This window comes from Diadema setosum, chromosome 20 (genome assembly GCF_964275005.1).
Source record: "Diadema setosum chromosome 20, eeDiaSeto1, whole genome shotgun sequence".
In the NCBI taxonomy this organism is placed as follows: Eukaryota; Metazoa; Echinodermata; class Echinoidea; order Diadematoida; family Diadematidae; genus Diadema; species Diadema setosum.
The window spans coordinates 25,073,599-25,089,390 of record NC_092704.1 but is presented as its reverse complement, the minus strand read 5'-3'; the positions used below and the strand labels follow the sequence as shown (position 1 = coordinate 25,089,390).

The window sequence follows — 15,792 nt, the reverse complement described above, 5'->3', positions numbered from 1 at the left end:
TTATCTCCCAGATGAAGATGCCCGTATTTGAAGACTCATCCCCTTGATAATATTATGAACAAAGTCCGTCTGAATATGAGGGCTTATAGTATTGGTTTCACCAAGGATCGAGATATACAAGGCGAGCTCGTCGAGTCCCCTCCTTTGTTTCACCTTAGCATTAATCACATTTCAGCTCGAACTCTGAACACTTATTATCTGCCATTGAGTAACGAGAAATCTATGTCGAAGCATGTCGCTTGTAATTATTCTAGTATTTCTTTCGTTCGTGAATAGTTCCTATGACACGAAGGGCTCTCGTAGATTTTTTAAGGACAATAATACGTCGCCATTCCCGAGCAGCAATGAATAAATGTACATAAAGTGATTGCTTGAACTCTTATTTCCAGGCTACATTAGGCGGGCAACCCTTGCACCTTAACGAGGGCTTTCAACTGAAATTAAAGGCAGTGCAAAGTATATTTACCATTTGCAGATGAAACAAAAACCCAGCTTTAGTGCTTCAAAATAGTTCTTAAATGTGAGTTATAGGGATAGACACAACCAATGTAGAAATGTTAATCAGTAATAATCAATGTTAAGTATTGTGAAATATACAAAATATGAATTATAGTTATGATAAAATTGTTTCTAAACTAAATCGTCTGCAGTTATGGTGTATTAAGCAAAATAGTGACATCTCCTTAGGCTTTATTGCGATTTTTTTTTATACGGCAGGATGTTTTATGATACAACGGACCTGCACATGCCTGAAATGTAATAACTCAAACATTTTTTTTTTTATATCACTGCTTCCAATGGTAAACAATACCTTTAAAGCTCGTAATCAACAAGCACGAGCGACTTTCCCATGATTATTTTCTCGGCAACCATGGGCACATCAAAAATGTACTTCGGACCTCTGCGGCACTGTTATGTCGGATGACGTCTCCCAGGAGTGGAATGAAAGCAAATGGACATTAGTTTAATTGGATGTCTAAGATTTCCCACTCTGAGAGCCGCGGTCAACAAATCAATTCACGTTTTTCCAGCATTGAATTATTGTTTCATGTTACTTTTCATTTGGGCACTAAGTTTGGTTTGTATAATTATAGTGAAGAGAATTTTCTTCCTGTGTGTTTTTGGAGTAAAACCCTTCGTAAAAACCGGTGCGTTTTATTGTCATCGTATAGCGTATAAGATACGCTCTTGATTTCTTTACAATTATTTTAGTATGCAATATTTAGTCTGAGAATTGATCAGTTGAAAAAAAAACAACAACAACAATGCTGTGCATTATGCATGTATTAAAAATTCATATTTTCCATCAACGGAAAGTAGTCTTTAATTCGATAGTCTACATACATCTTTTTTTAACATCCGTTTCTGGCGTATCAAATTTTATACTACCAGGAGGTTTGTATTTCAATCAGTCATTCAGTGCACATCATTATGGACACTTTTTATTCTCCCAAAAGTCAGTTTTATTGTACCATCGGTTGTTGACATCTATTTGAGCAGCTATACGTGGAGAAACTCGCCGCTCGCGGTATTTATACTCATGTTTTGCATTCAACACATTTTTTGTCGGAGTTCAAGTAAATCAAAATTCATCGTGTGTCGTGTCGATATATAGGTCTCCAGACAAAACTGAACAGTGCAATTCAGGAATTAAGAATTTGTAGTCTGTCGAATTCAGCACTTTACTTCGACTGCATCTTTTTGATAAGTGTTTCTGGGCTATCATAAGTAGTTCTTCTTCCTCTTCTTCTTCTTCTTCTTCTCTCTCTCTCTCTCTCTCTCTCCCTCTATCTCTGTCACACACACACACACACACACACACACTCTCTCTCTCACACACACGCACTTTTTCCCCCAGTGGTAGTTATTTATTTCCATTTAGATAATACAAGGACAGTAATCTAAATTTGTGTTCCTCTAAAGGGTTAACAGACTCATATTTAGACACAAGTAAAAGTATAGATATATATGTATATATATATATATATATATATATATATATACATCTTTTTAACGGAAGTAGGAATTAAATCTTGATTATAAAAACACTTAACATCTCATATTTCAAATTGATAGCAATTGAAATAAGAATACTGTACAGCGAAACACCATCATACACACGCACGCACACATTATTGTGGTCCGCGTTTACAGACCGTACAAGATTTTAATCCGCGTTTTGTCTATACCTAGATTTTGATCCGTGATAGCTGCAGGTGTGTATAGGCCTAGATAAACAAAAACAATCAGTGTGAACAGGTCTTGATATGAAATGTTGCAAAATCTGTTGAAACTAATGTTTTATAAATTAGAGCTGCTTCTCCAGCCTTAAAATTCTAAAGAGACTGTAGTTTATGCAATATAGTTCACTCGTTTAGAATTTCAGCGTAGGCGTCTTGGTCATTTTTCTCAATCTTATTCGGAATTGGCCGTCGAACAAACAGCAATAAGGTCGCTTCATTTAAAGGGAACCCCAAAAGCTCACAATCCGGAAACTTCGGCACATTGCACGGAAGGAAAGCTGCTTAGAACGTCAGAGGTATATAGACAACATTCTACAGCAGACAGCTCACGTCAGCTCTCGCAAGGGAGCGTCTGCGTTTATGGCACGGATGTAATTTTGTCGTAGTGAAGAAACTGCAGCTCTGCAGCGTAATTTCTTCGAGGCACGAAAATAGATCACCAGTTTATAGAGAGAGCAGACAAATCGAGTTCCGACTTCGTCCACAGTAATAACACATCTCCCAGATTTCTCACGTTTGACATTTACTTTCAATTTTGTAAGTCCGATGAACTCAGAAGGTAATGTCTTTTTCCCTCCCTCCCCCCCCCCCCAGCTTATAGACGATGGTCTACCACTGAAGGACGCACCAACAATATTATCACAAGATGCATATCTGTGAGACACCATCATTTCCAGTATTTTTTAGGATGTGCATTGTATTGTACACGCGCACAAGCACATGCATATTCGCATACTTCCCTTTTATTGTACCCATCTGTTTATTATAATCATACATGAATTACTAGGCCCTGGATAATTATATGATTATCATATTTATTATAAATACAGGTATGCAACATACACATACACATGCACACACACACATACACACACACACACATAGGCCTACATATAATATGTATATATATATATATATATATATATATATATATATATATATATATATATATATATATATATACATGTGTGTGCGTGTGCGTGTGTCTGTGTCTGTCAAGCGCAGTCGGCTTTTGGATAACCCAGACTATCTGTGAAGTATAATACAATATAGGCCTTTTATATAGACGTTGTTTTGTGATGATGTCCTTATACGCGTTCATAATGTTTCCTGAAAGTGACACCAAACCAGCTATCTATACCAGTGTCTCTTTCTTGTATAGAGTTACTATACCTCTTCCTTGATAAGTTATGATAGTGTCAATTGACCTGACAGTAACAGCAGCGCATGACTTCCTATAGACAATTCAAAACATTATATAGGAATAATATTGTAGTCTAATAAAGGCGATAAAGTGACTCAGTCGGCATATTATATATCGTAACCTGCCTTGCAATCGAATTAATGGCTCGGGTTCGGGTTTATACTTGCTGAGCAATGTTCAGTTTTTATCTTGCCGTCCCCTCTGGAGACAAAACCCGGGGACAAAACACTCTCTCCCTCTGTCTAGGAAAGGAGGTTTTGAATTTGGTTCCGTCATGTATGAAAAGGTCATAATCCACCCACGTGATCCCATTTCATCACGCATTGCAAAGAGCAGGGGTCCAGGTGATGAAGTGGTCCGGCTGCCCAAAAGGATCCCTATGGACCCCATGGAAAACCAGCTACTTAGTAGGTATTCCTGTAGAGTAGCTGAATATGGATATGCAGTCACCTTCAAGCAAGCAAACAAATACATTGACAGTTCTTACATTAAGAATCTTAATTTCACGAATACAGGTGTAGTGTATTTTTGAAAAATATCTACAAGAGTGATGTCATTTTCTATAGTATCATGAAGTTTCAAACATGCCAACATTCTAAGATAGTTTTGCATGATAATACAATCACACCAGACTCTATCAACCAATCACTAGATGATACATTTTTGGTTCAAAATAAATATAAACATTATTGCAGCACAGTCTGTGGCGTGTACCTTCTCGAGCACTTCATCGGATTGTGTGTGGAAGGTAAGCACGAACTGCAGACACTGATATGCAGTATTACAATCATGTACAGCCAAAACTTCCCCGTCGTGATCGGAGCAAGGAGGTATGTTCTCTCATACCTCCTTGATCGGAGGAGGGAGGGACTATCTCGTGAACTTGGTGTGTGCGGAACTTCGCGAATATGAGAGAGGGATGGCGGAGAGGGAGAACCGTATTCCACCAGTTTGTGTTTGATCCATCACGTTGTCACATGGTCATATCGTTGAAAAGACAGTTGAACGAACTACCACGTGGGCCCACTCCTGTATTACGCGATGAAAAATTAGCCTCGTTGTGGTTGTGGGTTGTCGATTGATATTCCATATACAGGTTTGTGATCACCAACACGGCCCTGTCACATCACAAGAATGCCGGGTTGCTATAAGAAAGAAAATACTAGACATTGCGATACATCTTTCTCTCCGAGTCCCCGTCCCTCTGTCTTGTAACAAGTGAGCATGCAGTCAAAACATCAGTAGCACGACAAGCATGCACACGAGAGAAAGAAAGGAAAGAAAACGCAGGAAAATGAAGAGAGCAAAATGTAAATACATGCAGTATTTGATAAGCTTACGATGGTGATGAGAATGACGGGTCGAGATAGATAGATATAGATAGATAGATAGATGAATAGATAGATAAATAGATAGATAGACAGACTAACTTGTACGAAACTTAACCCGTGTGAAAGAAAATCTGCCTTAAAAGGCCCGCCGCCTTATCAATGTCAATATTACCCCATAATAAAAAGTATGGGTCAAATTTCGGACATGCTGTCAAACTTCGTTCTGGCTAGGAAGATAGAAATGAAATTGATATTGTTCATTATATCACCGAGTATAATATGACCGTAACTCTCTTTGTTGAGCAAGTCAAGGCGTTTAATGGCATACTGGTTCATTTTCTCTCAAGTCCTATATCCGGTCCTTCTCATTGTTCCTCCTCCTCCTCCTCCTCCCCCCCCCCCCCTGCAATTGTTTCCATCTTCTGGCTTGCTTTTTCAAGTTTTTATTATGTTAGCCAAACCTCCTTCTCAACAACTTTATCTGCATAATTATGTCTTCTTCTTTCGTCTCTTCTTTCACTTTCTTTGTCTTGCGTTTCCGCCGTCATCATTACATTTCTCGCTCTTCTCTTTTCACTTCATTTTCTTTTCTTTCTTTTTTAATTATGAGTCTTCTTTTTCTCTCTCATAATATAATAGCCTTCCTCTTTCTCCCGCCATATTCAGTTAGCAGAGCTATATTCTTGAATCATTTTTATAATAGATGATCCCCATTTTGAACCCAAACCTGTGATAAATAGCTGTACCATGTACTTCACCGAAATGATTAAGTGAGCCAATAATAGTGATACATTTTGTTTTGAATATATCGCAATGAATTGAGCATTGAACACAAAAATAGCGTCACACTTTATCGAGGTTTATCGGAATCGTCGGTGGGATGGGGAAGTACCTTTGATGGTGATCGAACAAGGATCGATAGAACGTGGTTACCTTAGTGCGTATGCAGCGCATGTGCTGGGCCATGGGTGTAGTTCGGGTACAAGTACTGCCGGTCGGTATTGTACTCGAATACAGTATCACACGTGCCCTATTGATACGGGGCTCATGAAAGTTTAACGGCATATGACACCCCATCGGCACGAGTTAAGGCAAAGACAACAACTGGGAGCTTCTATTTATTTGAGAGACCACGTGGGTGAGAGAAGGAAAGATGCCAGCAAGGAGGCCAGCTGTGAAGGGAGGTGTGGAGAGATCGAAGTGAATGAGTGAGTCATGCTATGTGTGGCTTTGAACGGATTGGATTCCCTGGTTCGGCGCCTCTTTGTGTAGAGTGGGGATGGCGTGTACATGACATTTGACTTCGTGATAGTTTAGCTCGGGGCAGACGACAATTGAACATCGTCAACTACTTGAGCAGCTTGAGATGCAGCATTTCCTGGCGGTGAAGCTTACCGGCAAAAACTGTTTATTCATGAATATGGTCATTATCTTGCAGTGTTACTGTTAGAGGTCTACCTCTTGCCATTTTGTGTTTCCAATGCAATTCCAAGTCAGAAATGTGTGGGATGACGCGTTCAGATGACAATCCTGTATTTACTATGATCTAACTGATAGGATTCTGTACGCCTCTAACGTTTTATAGGTCTACTGATGATAGCTTAATAATCTAGATAGAACTCTACATTTACATGAATGAAAGCTCTGCATGAACATTTTTGCTTGGTTTTACAGCAAGGCTGAATAAAGCTACTCACTTTACCCTTGTCAAATGGATGACCAAGCTTCCCATGGACAATAGGGTCTAGATTTATGCACTGAAATTCAGCCAGCTACAGTAATCGTTTTACAGATCACGATGTGAGAAGAAAATACTAAGTATCACATGACAGGCTCAGAGTCAGATGTTTTACTGATGCACCCATGCAGAAAATGTGAGAAAGTTTAATTAATTGTTGTTGTTTTTTTGCATGTTACTTGTAAATAATTCCTACATGGTGTTGTGGAAGAGAGGTGTAAAAATAAAAAAAAAATCTTCATAATTGTGCTACACCCCATAGTGTATTGCACTGCATTTAACTTTATTCAGATTTGAGACACTGTGTACCAGGGTAGGCATATTTTATGCTATAGATTATGAGAACTTTATTCTGGTCATTTGATCTTTTTGCCTGTTGTGGATATTCTATTCCAAGAAGAAATGAATAATTTTGGAATATAATTGAAATGAAGGTATTCCATGCAATTAATTGAACATCACAGCCAAACTCACAATTGATGGTTACCAATGGTTTTCAGCATGACAGTATAACTACAGTAGGACTGCAAAATTGGATAACTTTTTGACACTTTAAGGACCAATATACTGCATTTACTACTTTTTCAGACTTGCTTTAAATCTAATGCTTGTCTGGCTACAGGCCTACATTTTTACATTAATTTACTGATTTCATTGAAACAATTCATTCAAAATACTCTTCTGTGAACTTTGAAGGCTAAGCTACCTTCAAAAAGAGTTTGTCACATTCATTTATATACAGTCTGTACAAGTGTGTGTGTGTGTGTGTGTGTGTGTGTGTTTGTGCGAGCGTGTGTGGGACTTGAAATGCAATGCTCCCTACCCCTTCAAGAATGAAAATGGAAAAAAAAATGGTAAACAGCAGCTCTTAGTTTATGAACATGAGTTCATAGTAGCATGCCACCATTGGTGGTTCTACAAGCGGGCCCTTTCTCAAGGGATTTGACATAAAAAATGTATAGGCCCTATCTTTGCAAGTCTTTTAGTCACTGTTGAAATCTCACACTGACAAAAACTTGAGTACAAGACCCTGATAAATATTTAATTTGTGTCTTCCCTAATACAGGTTTCCAGGACTGGCCACGCATTCTTGTCGTTCGCTTCCTTCCTTATAGGCCTAGGGCCATGGCGATCCACGTCACATCTCAACTGAACAGATTACGATGGCTTTTTCTGGCTGAACTCTTCTTCCTCTCACTATGTACAGATGCACAAACCACGGGTAAGGAGTGGTGTGAACACACCCTTTAATAATCAAGCTTTTTATAGCATACTGTAAATCTGTGTTTTGTTGCTCGTTTGTTTGTTTGTTTGTTAAATACAATCTATTTGAAAAGAAGCTGTGAAGTACATTGTACAACATTGCAGATTTAAAGGACAAGTTCACCTTCATATACATGTGGATTGAGTGAATGCAGCAATATTAGTGGAATACATCACTGAGAGTTTGGAGAAAATCCGACAATTCGTTCCAAAGTTAGGCATTTTTAAAGTTTCTGTACAGTCCCTCCTGGATGAGAAGACTACTACAGTGTATGATGTCACATGCGTACAACGATATAAGGAAAATAAAAAGAGAATTTCACAAAACTTTCTAATACTTTTTGAATAAAGTGCACATTTCTTCGACTTGTTACGGACGTATGTTAAGGGTAATATTATTCCCCCTGCCTTCTGAAAGAGAGAAGTCGAGTGTTCTTTTGTTATGTGAGAAAAGTGAAAATATGTTGAATTTTCTTTATTCTTTCATTATATCGTTGTACACATGTGACATCACAAGCTATAGTAGTCTTCTTATCCAGCCGTGACTGAGCAGAAAGTTCAAAAATTCATAATTTTTGAACGGATTTTCCGATTTCCCTCACTCTCACTGATGTGTTCTACTAATATTGCTGCATTCAATCAACCCACATGTCTATAAAGGTGAACTTGTCCTTTAAATGTCTGTGTCTGTGACAAAGAAGGAACACACTGTACTGTTGTATATTGCAAGCAATTTGTGATTGAATCTGAAAACTCTGCCAAAGATCTGTCTCCACATGTGTCTTTACTTTATTGAAATGTGAAATTGGAGAGAGAAATTTGACACTTGAATTGAATATCACAAGTTACTAAATTATTCTGTCGTGCTTGTCATCATTGCTTTTCCTACATGTATTCAATGTGATGTTCTGTTCAACTGTTTCTAATGCTGTGACATTGAATGTAAATGTATTGAAAATGTGCATTAATTTAGCCGCATGATATGTCTTTTGTGCTGTATATATCTCAGACAACATTGATATATAATGACAGCCAATGCGTGGCTGTAGTTGAATATTAAAACAGACATATAAAAAGCATGGTGTACCTAATGTACCTGAAATTTGGTATGCTGAATTTTAAAAGGGGTTTGCCAGGACAGTAGATCCTTTGAACTTGATTTGTACTTTTTGATTGAATTTCAGATAGGCTGTTTGCAAAGTCAAATTGGTTGGGTACAGGAATGTTGTAGTACACGAGCTACGTATATGTACTTCTTGTGATATGGTGACTGTCGCTCTCTCTTTTTCTCTCTCTTTTCAAGTACCAGACAGTAACAATATAAATTCAGGTGAAGAAAAGACACCCACGTTTTAGGTCCCATTTAAGCTACTGTCATGATTTGCAAAATCCATTTTCATATCCTTTCTACTTGAATTTTGTTAATTTCATTGGTAACATCACAAGCAAGACCAATGACTGTATAATAATTGCTCTTCACTCATTTTCATAAGGAAGATGCACCTCTGCAAACATGTAGTTTGTTTTAAAGGGATGGTATGGTTTTGGTTGAGATTGGGATTCAGGTTTTAACTTTTTGCAAGATGAATTAGAACCATTTATATGAAATATTAAAGAACATAATATTGTTAGAGGAATTAGGTGATCCGAGTATCCTCTCGGATCACCTTCTGTATTTGTACGGATTCTTTGTTGGTTCTTCTTCTTATTTCTGGACAAAAGTTGTGTATCTACTTACTCAAAAAGTTCTCAGAGTATCAATTTCAAACTAATACCATATATGTATCATGTCCCAAAGACGACAAATTTTATGTATCACTGTGATCAGTTGACCGTGACGTCACTATGACGTCATTATATGAAAACACATTTTCATTCATATCTCATTAATGGAATGGAATTTTTCAATGAAATTTACGTCACATACATTTCAAGTTATGCGCATTTTACTCATATTCTCAAAATTCATATTTTCTCTTAAAACGTGCGCGTACGCGCGCGTTAAAATATTTGTATGCTCAAATCGAGCTCAAATTTTTTTTGCACACGTTTCAGACCATTTGGAGCATTTTTTGAAAAATTGAAAAAATTGGACGGACGCGTACGCGCGCGCACATATACGCACGTACAGCTCATATGCAATGAAAATTCCCCGTTTTTTCACACTTATCGGATGCGTAAAATGTCAAGGAATATTTCTACCAAGTTTCAAGTTGATCTGACTCAATATGACGTCATACGGGCCCGTCAAAGTTGAAATTCCGCGCGCGCGTCAATGGCGATATACAGTGCAACAGTGCAAAAAAACCGCCAATTTTGAATCCGATTTTACTCGTCAGGATGGACGGTGACACCCCATTTTCTTTACATATTCTGAAAGCTGATGAGTTGTACATGTCATTTCATGGGTTGGCGATGCTGAAAAAATGATTAAAAGATATCAAATTTCTTAATAAGTTTTAAAAAGTAAATTTTCAAAATGACGTCATCAAATTTCAAGTTCACTCAAGCGTATCTCACTTATTCTTTTGTTGATTTTCGTCCAAATTTCAATATAATGTAGCTTATTAAATGGTTTTTCAGTCATATAATAACAACATTTTGATTGGATGACGGCATCACCTCGTAAAAAGGGATTAAAAGTAACATTGTCAAATTTGACCAGTTTACGTGTTATCTCTATGGGAGTGCAGTTTTTCTGGAAATGAGAACTGACATGACTATTTTTATCGAGCACTAGCTCACTTATGCTTCGGTGAATTTCTCCCATATTTTAGTATGTTGTAGCTGAGACTTTGGGCTATCGTAAGTGTACCCTTCGTTTTTTCATACGTTGTCGGCATCACGTCCAAAAACTTGGTTGAAATTAAAGCTTATCTTCGATATATTGAAATATTTCTTCCTTTCTGCAACTTTCTTTGCAATAACTCAAGAAAAACATACCCTATCTCCACCATGTTTTGCACATGTTTAGTTCTTGTCACGTCCATTATTTCATAAAATAACAACTACTTGATCACACACCATCTTGGGTATTTAAATTAGGGTCAAAGGTCATAAATGTTTCATCCTGTATCTTGGTGAATACATGTCCTATCTCTCCCATATTTTGCACACGTAAAGACCATATTACAAGGATCATTTCACAAAATAACCATTTTTGGCTCAGATGCCATCTTGTCTGTGCAAAGTGGGGTCAAAGGTCATATGTACTTCTTCCTGTATCTTCGTTATGACGTGTTATCTCTATGGCAGGGAATTTTTCTAGATGTGAAAATTGACATGATTGTCTTTATTGACGACCAGCTCACTTACCCTTTGGTGAATTTCTTCCAGATTTTAGTATGTTGTAGCCAATTTAATACTCTTTAAGTTTTGTTCATCAAAGTTTTAATCGGATGATGTCTTCACCTCGTGAAAATGGATATAATGTAACCTTGTCAAATTTAACCAGTTTACGTGTTATATCTATGGGAGGGAATTTTTCTGGAAATGAAAATTGACATGACGGTCTTTATCTAGCACTAGCTCACTTACTCTTCTGTAAATTTCTCCCAGATTTTAATATGTTGTAGCTGAGACTTTGGGCTATCGTCAAAAATTCTCCGTTTTTTCATACGACGCCGAGATCACGTCAAAAAACTTGGTTGAAATCAAACTTATCTGCGATGCATTGAGATATTTCTTTCTCTCTGCAACTTTCTTTGCAATAACTCAAGAAAAACAGCCCCTATCATCCCCATATTTTACACATGTTTAGTTCATGTCACGTACATTATTTCATAAAATAACAACTACTTGATCACGTTAAAAAACTTGGTTGAAATTAAAGCTTATCTTCGATGTATTGAGATTTTCTTTCTTTCTGCAACTTTCTTTGCAATAACTCAAGAAAAACAGCCCCTATCACCCCCATATTTTGCACATGTTTAGTTCATGTCACGTACATTATTTCATAAAATAACAACTACTTGATCGGACACCGTCTTGGGTATGTAAATTAGGGTCAAAGGTCATAAATGTTTCATCCTGTATCTTGGTGAATACATGTCCTATCTTTCCCATATTTTGCACACGCAAAGACCATGTTACAAGGATCATTTCACAAAATCACCACTTTTTCCTCAGATACCATCTTGGCTGTGGAAAGTGGGGTCAAAGGTCAAATATACTTCATTCTGTATCTTCGTTAGTGTATACGGAATTCGGTACCAAAGATGGCAGGTCTGACTCCCTTTTCTAAATGAGAATCCAAACATCACACGGTAAATATCCCCTAAACGCAGATGAAACATTTATGGCCATGCCTATTGGGATCAGGATTTGAATCGTTGATTTCCAAATAGATCGGATCACCTAATTTGTCAGTGTTGACAAATTCCAAGTCTAGTGTTAAACTTCCCGTTGTCACAAAAAAGTTCTTTCTCCTCAAATGTTGTGTAGAGGTTAGCTCAGAAAGTCCTCATCCTATCAATGTCAAAATTATACTATATATGTATCATGTCCCAAAGACGACAGATCTAATAAAATCATAGTGATCAGTCAACTGTGACGTCACTATGACGTCATTATATGAAAACACATTCTCATTTATATCTCATTAATGGAATGGAATTTTTCAATGAAATTCACGTCACATATATTTCAAGTCAAGCAAATTCTACTCATATTCTCAAAATTCATATTAACGCTTAAGACGCGCACGTATGCGCGCGTTGAAATATTTGTATGCTCAAATCGAGCTCAAAATTTTTTTGCATACGTTTCAGACCAATTGGGGCATTTTTTGAAAAATTGAAAAAATTGGACGGACGCGTACGCGCGCGCACATATACGCATGCACAGCTCATATGCAATAGAAATTTCCCGTTTTTTTCACTTGGATCGGATATCTGAAATGTCAAGGAATATTTCTACCAAGTTTCAAGTCAATCCGACTCAATATGACGTTATAAGGGTCCGTCAAAGTTGAAAGTCCGCGCGCGCGTCAATGGCGATATACAGTGCAACTATGCCAAAAAACCGCCAATTTTAAATCCGATTTTACTCGTCAGGATGGACGGTGACCCCCCATTTTCTTTACATATTCTGAAAGCTTATGAGTTTTACATGTCATTTCATGGGGTGGCGATGCTAAAAAAATGATTAAAAGATATCAAATTTCTTGATAAAATAAAGAGAGTTAATTTTCAAAATGACGTCATCAAATTTCAAGGTCACTCGAGCGTATCTCACTAATCCTTTGCCAATTTTGACCCAAATTTCAGTATGTTGTAGCTTATTAAATGCTCTTTCATAATTATATTTACAAAATTTTGATTAGATGACGGCATCACATCGTAAAAATGAATTCAATGTAACCTTGTCAAATCTGGCCAGTTTACGTGTTATCTCTATGGGAGTGCAGTTTTTCTGGAAATGAAAATTGACATGACTAACTTTATCGAGCACTAGCTCACTTACCCTTTGGTGAATTTCTCCCAGATTTTAAAATGTTGTAGCTGAGACTTTGCGCTATCGTAATTGTGCCCTTTGTTTCTTCATACGGTTTCGGGATCACGTCAAAAAACTTGGTTGAAATTAAAGCTTATCTTCGATGTATTGAGAAATTTCTTTCTTTCTGCAACTTTCTTTGCAATAACTCAAGAAAAACAGACCCAATCACCACCATGTTTTGCACATGTTTAGATCATGTCACATACATTATTTCATAATATAACAACTACTTGATTAGACGCCATCTTGGGTATACAAATTAGGGTCAAAGTCATAAATGTTTCATCCTGTATCTTGGTGAATACATGTCCTATCTTTCCCATATTTTGCACACGTAAAGACCATATTACAGGGATCATTTCAAAAAATAACCACGTTTTGCTCAGATGCCATCTTGTCTGTGCAAAGTGGGGTCAAAGATCAACTATACTTCATTCTGTATCTTAGTGTATACGGAATTGTGTACCATAGATGGCAGGTCTGACTCCCTTTTCTAAATGAGAATCCAAACATCACACGGTCAATGTCCCTATTAACACAGATGAAACCTGTTTGGTCATACCTATTGGGATCGACACTAAAATCATTGATTTCCGAAGAGATCGGATCACCTAATTTGTCAGTGTTGACAAATTCCAAGTCTAGTTAAAAGTTTATTTGATAAAAATGGGTTTTGAAAGGGCCGAGATATTAAAAAACGATGCGGTCTTAATAAAAGGTGGGTCCCACCTTTTATCAGGCCCACTTTGTTTTACTTTGTTTTTGGAAATCTTAGCCATTTCAAAAGTGTTTACATGCTCTTTGATATTAAAGTGGTTCTAATTATCTCACAAAAAGTTAAAATCAGAATCCCCATTTCAACCAAAACCATACCATCCCTTTAAGCAAACGTTGAGAGTAGTTTACTCAGTCCACCGTGTATCTATTGTTGAGGCAACATGGGGAATGTCATAATAATGTTCTACTGCTCTTTTATAGCAATTTTAGGCGTGACATTCTTTGGTTTATCCAAGTGCCATTGTTGAATTATAAGGCACGTGTACTTGACATTGTGGCGTAGAAAGAGCTCATTGTATTATTCATTTAGTTTTTGGTTTTATTTTAAATGTCATTAAGCACAACCCAAAGCACAACCCTTTCATGCAGATTCTTTCGACCATGGCATGAAGCAAGTTGTATTATATGCATGTCATGCCTTTTTTCAAAGTTGATTGTCATGCATGTTGCATAACTGTACATTAGTTTTACTTGGTCTCTGGCAAGCTTTTTTCAGGCTGTCATTACTCATGAGTATGCTCTGCTATAAAAGGAAGTAACACAACTAAAAACATCCTGATGTACTTACCAAGCTCAACCAGCTGCATGCTACCGTTATGAGTTTAACAATGATTTCAAATAGTGATGCATTGGATTTGATCTGTATGTCTGGGAAAAGGTATAGTATGAATACAATGTACATAGAATTCAATATAAGTAGGTGCTGTTGATATGACATTTTCTCCAAAAAGAAAAAAAAAAGTAATATATTGTATGTTTATGTACAAAATAAAAGCAATAGAGAAGAGTGTCATAGTCTTCTTTTGAACATATTATCAATTTTCATTATTATTTTTTTTGTCACTTCCGTGTGCTCATTTCTCTAATGCCTCGAGAGGTTGCATGTCAACTAACCTGCTCTAGTGTAATGCATCAAAATATCTATGACCTCAGCTTGCTGTCATAAAATTAAATGGTTGTTTTAAGACAATACATGATGCAATTAATTTTGTAAAAGCACAACCAGCTGAGAAGTGGCCTGTGTGTCCATCACAAAGTTTGATTGCTGCTGCTACTGGCAACCCATTTCTTGGATTATATACTAGTATACACCTTTTGTGGAGGTTAAACTTTCATAATAAATGTCTCCAAAACTCAAACCGAGCAGGAATCAGTGCATCTAGACTTACCTGAATTCAACTAGTGTAGACGTGGACATACCACCAACACAGCCAATGTCTATGTACCAGGTACTCATACCATGGAGCTGTTGTGGCTCCTTGATCTGATATCACAGTGTTACAGGGTCCTGTACAATGTAGAGAGAGGCAAGCTGTGAAATTTGACCCACTACCAGGGTAATTGAGGGTTAGGCAAAAGAGTCAACTTATGACCTGCACTTCATCTTTCATTAGCAAGTACCTGTCATGTGCACCAGTCATCAACTTCAACTTGTCAAGTTTTTCGTAACTCAGTATCAAACACAGCTGCAAGCCTTACAAGTTGTTGTTGGTTTTTTTTGTTGGTGACTTTAAAAAAAAAGAAGATATCTATTTGTAAGGCTGTCAGAGTTTGCACACTGTAATCTGGGATGAGGATCTGTACATTGTGCTTTCTGTAGATTATTACCTTCACAAGTTCCCCCCCCCCCTCCCCAAGTCTATCATTAGGGAATATTCTCAATCTTTCTCGCACTCAACTAAAATCTAGAATCTTTTAAACTATGATTATACTATGATAGATTATATTCCAGTAATGAAA

General features: G+C 37.2%; 1 protein-coding gene across 1 annotated transcript in view; it reads left to right on the top strand.

Annotated features, from left to right (window-relative positions):
- LOC140243884 (integrin beta-1-B-like) overlaps positions 1 to 15,792 on the top strand; it is a 73,017-nt gene that overhangs the window by 23,579 nt on the left and 33,646 nt on the right. The window contains exon 2 of the mRNA XM_072323554.1: positions 7,583 to 7,738. Coding sequence (XP_072179655.1) covers positions 7,642 to 7,738 — 97 coding nt within the window. The 5' untranslated portion in view covers positions 7,583 to 7,641. The remainder of the gene's footprint in view (positions 1 to 7,582; positions 7,739 to 15,792) is intronic.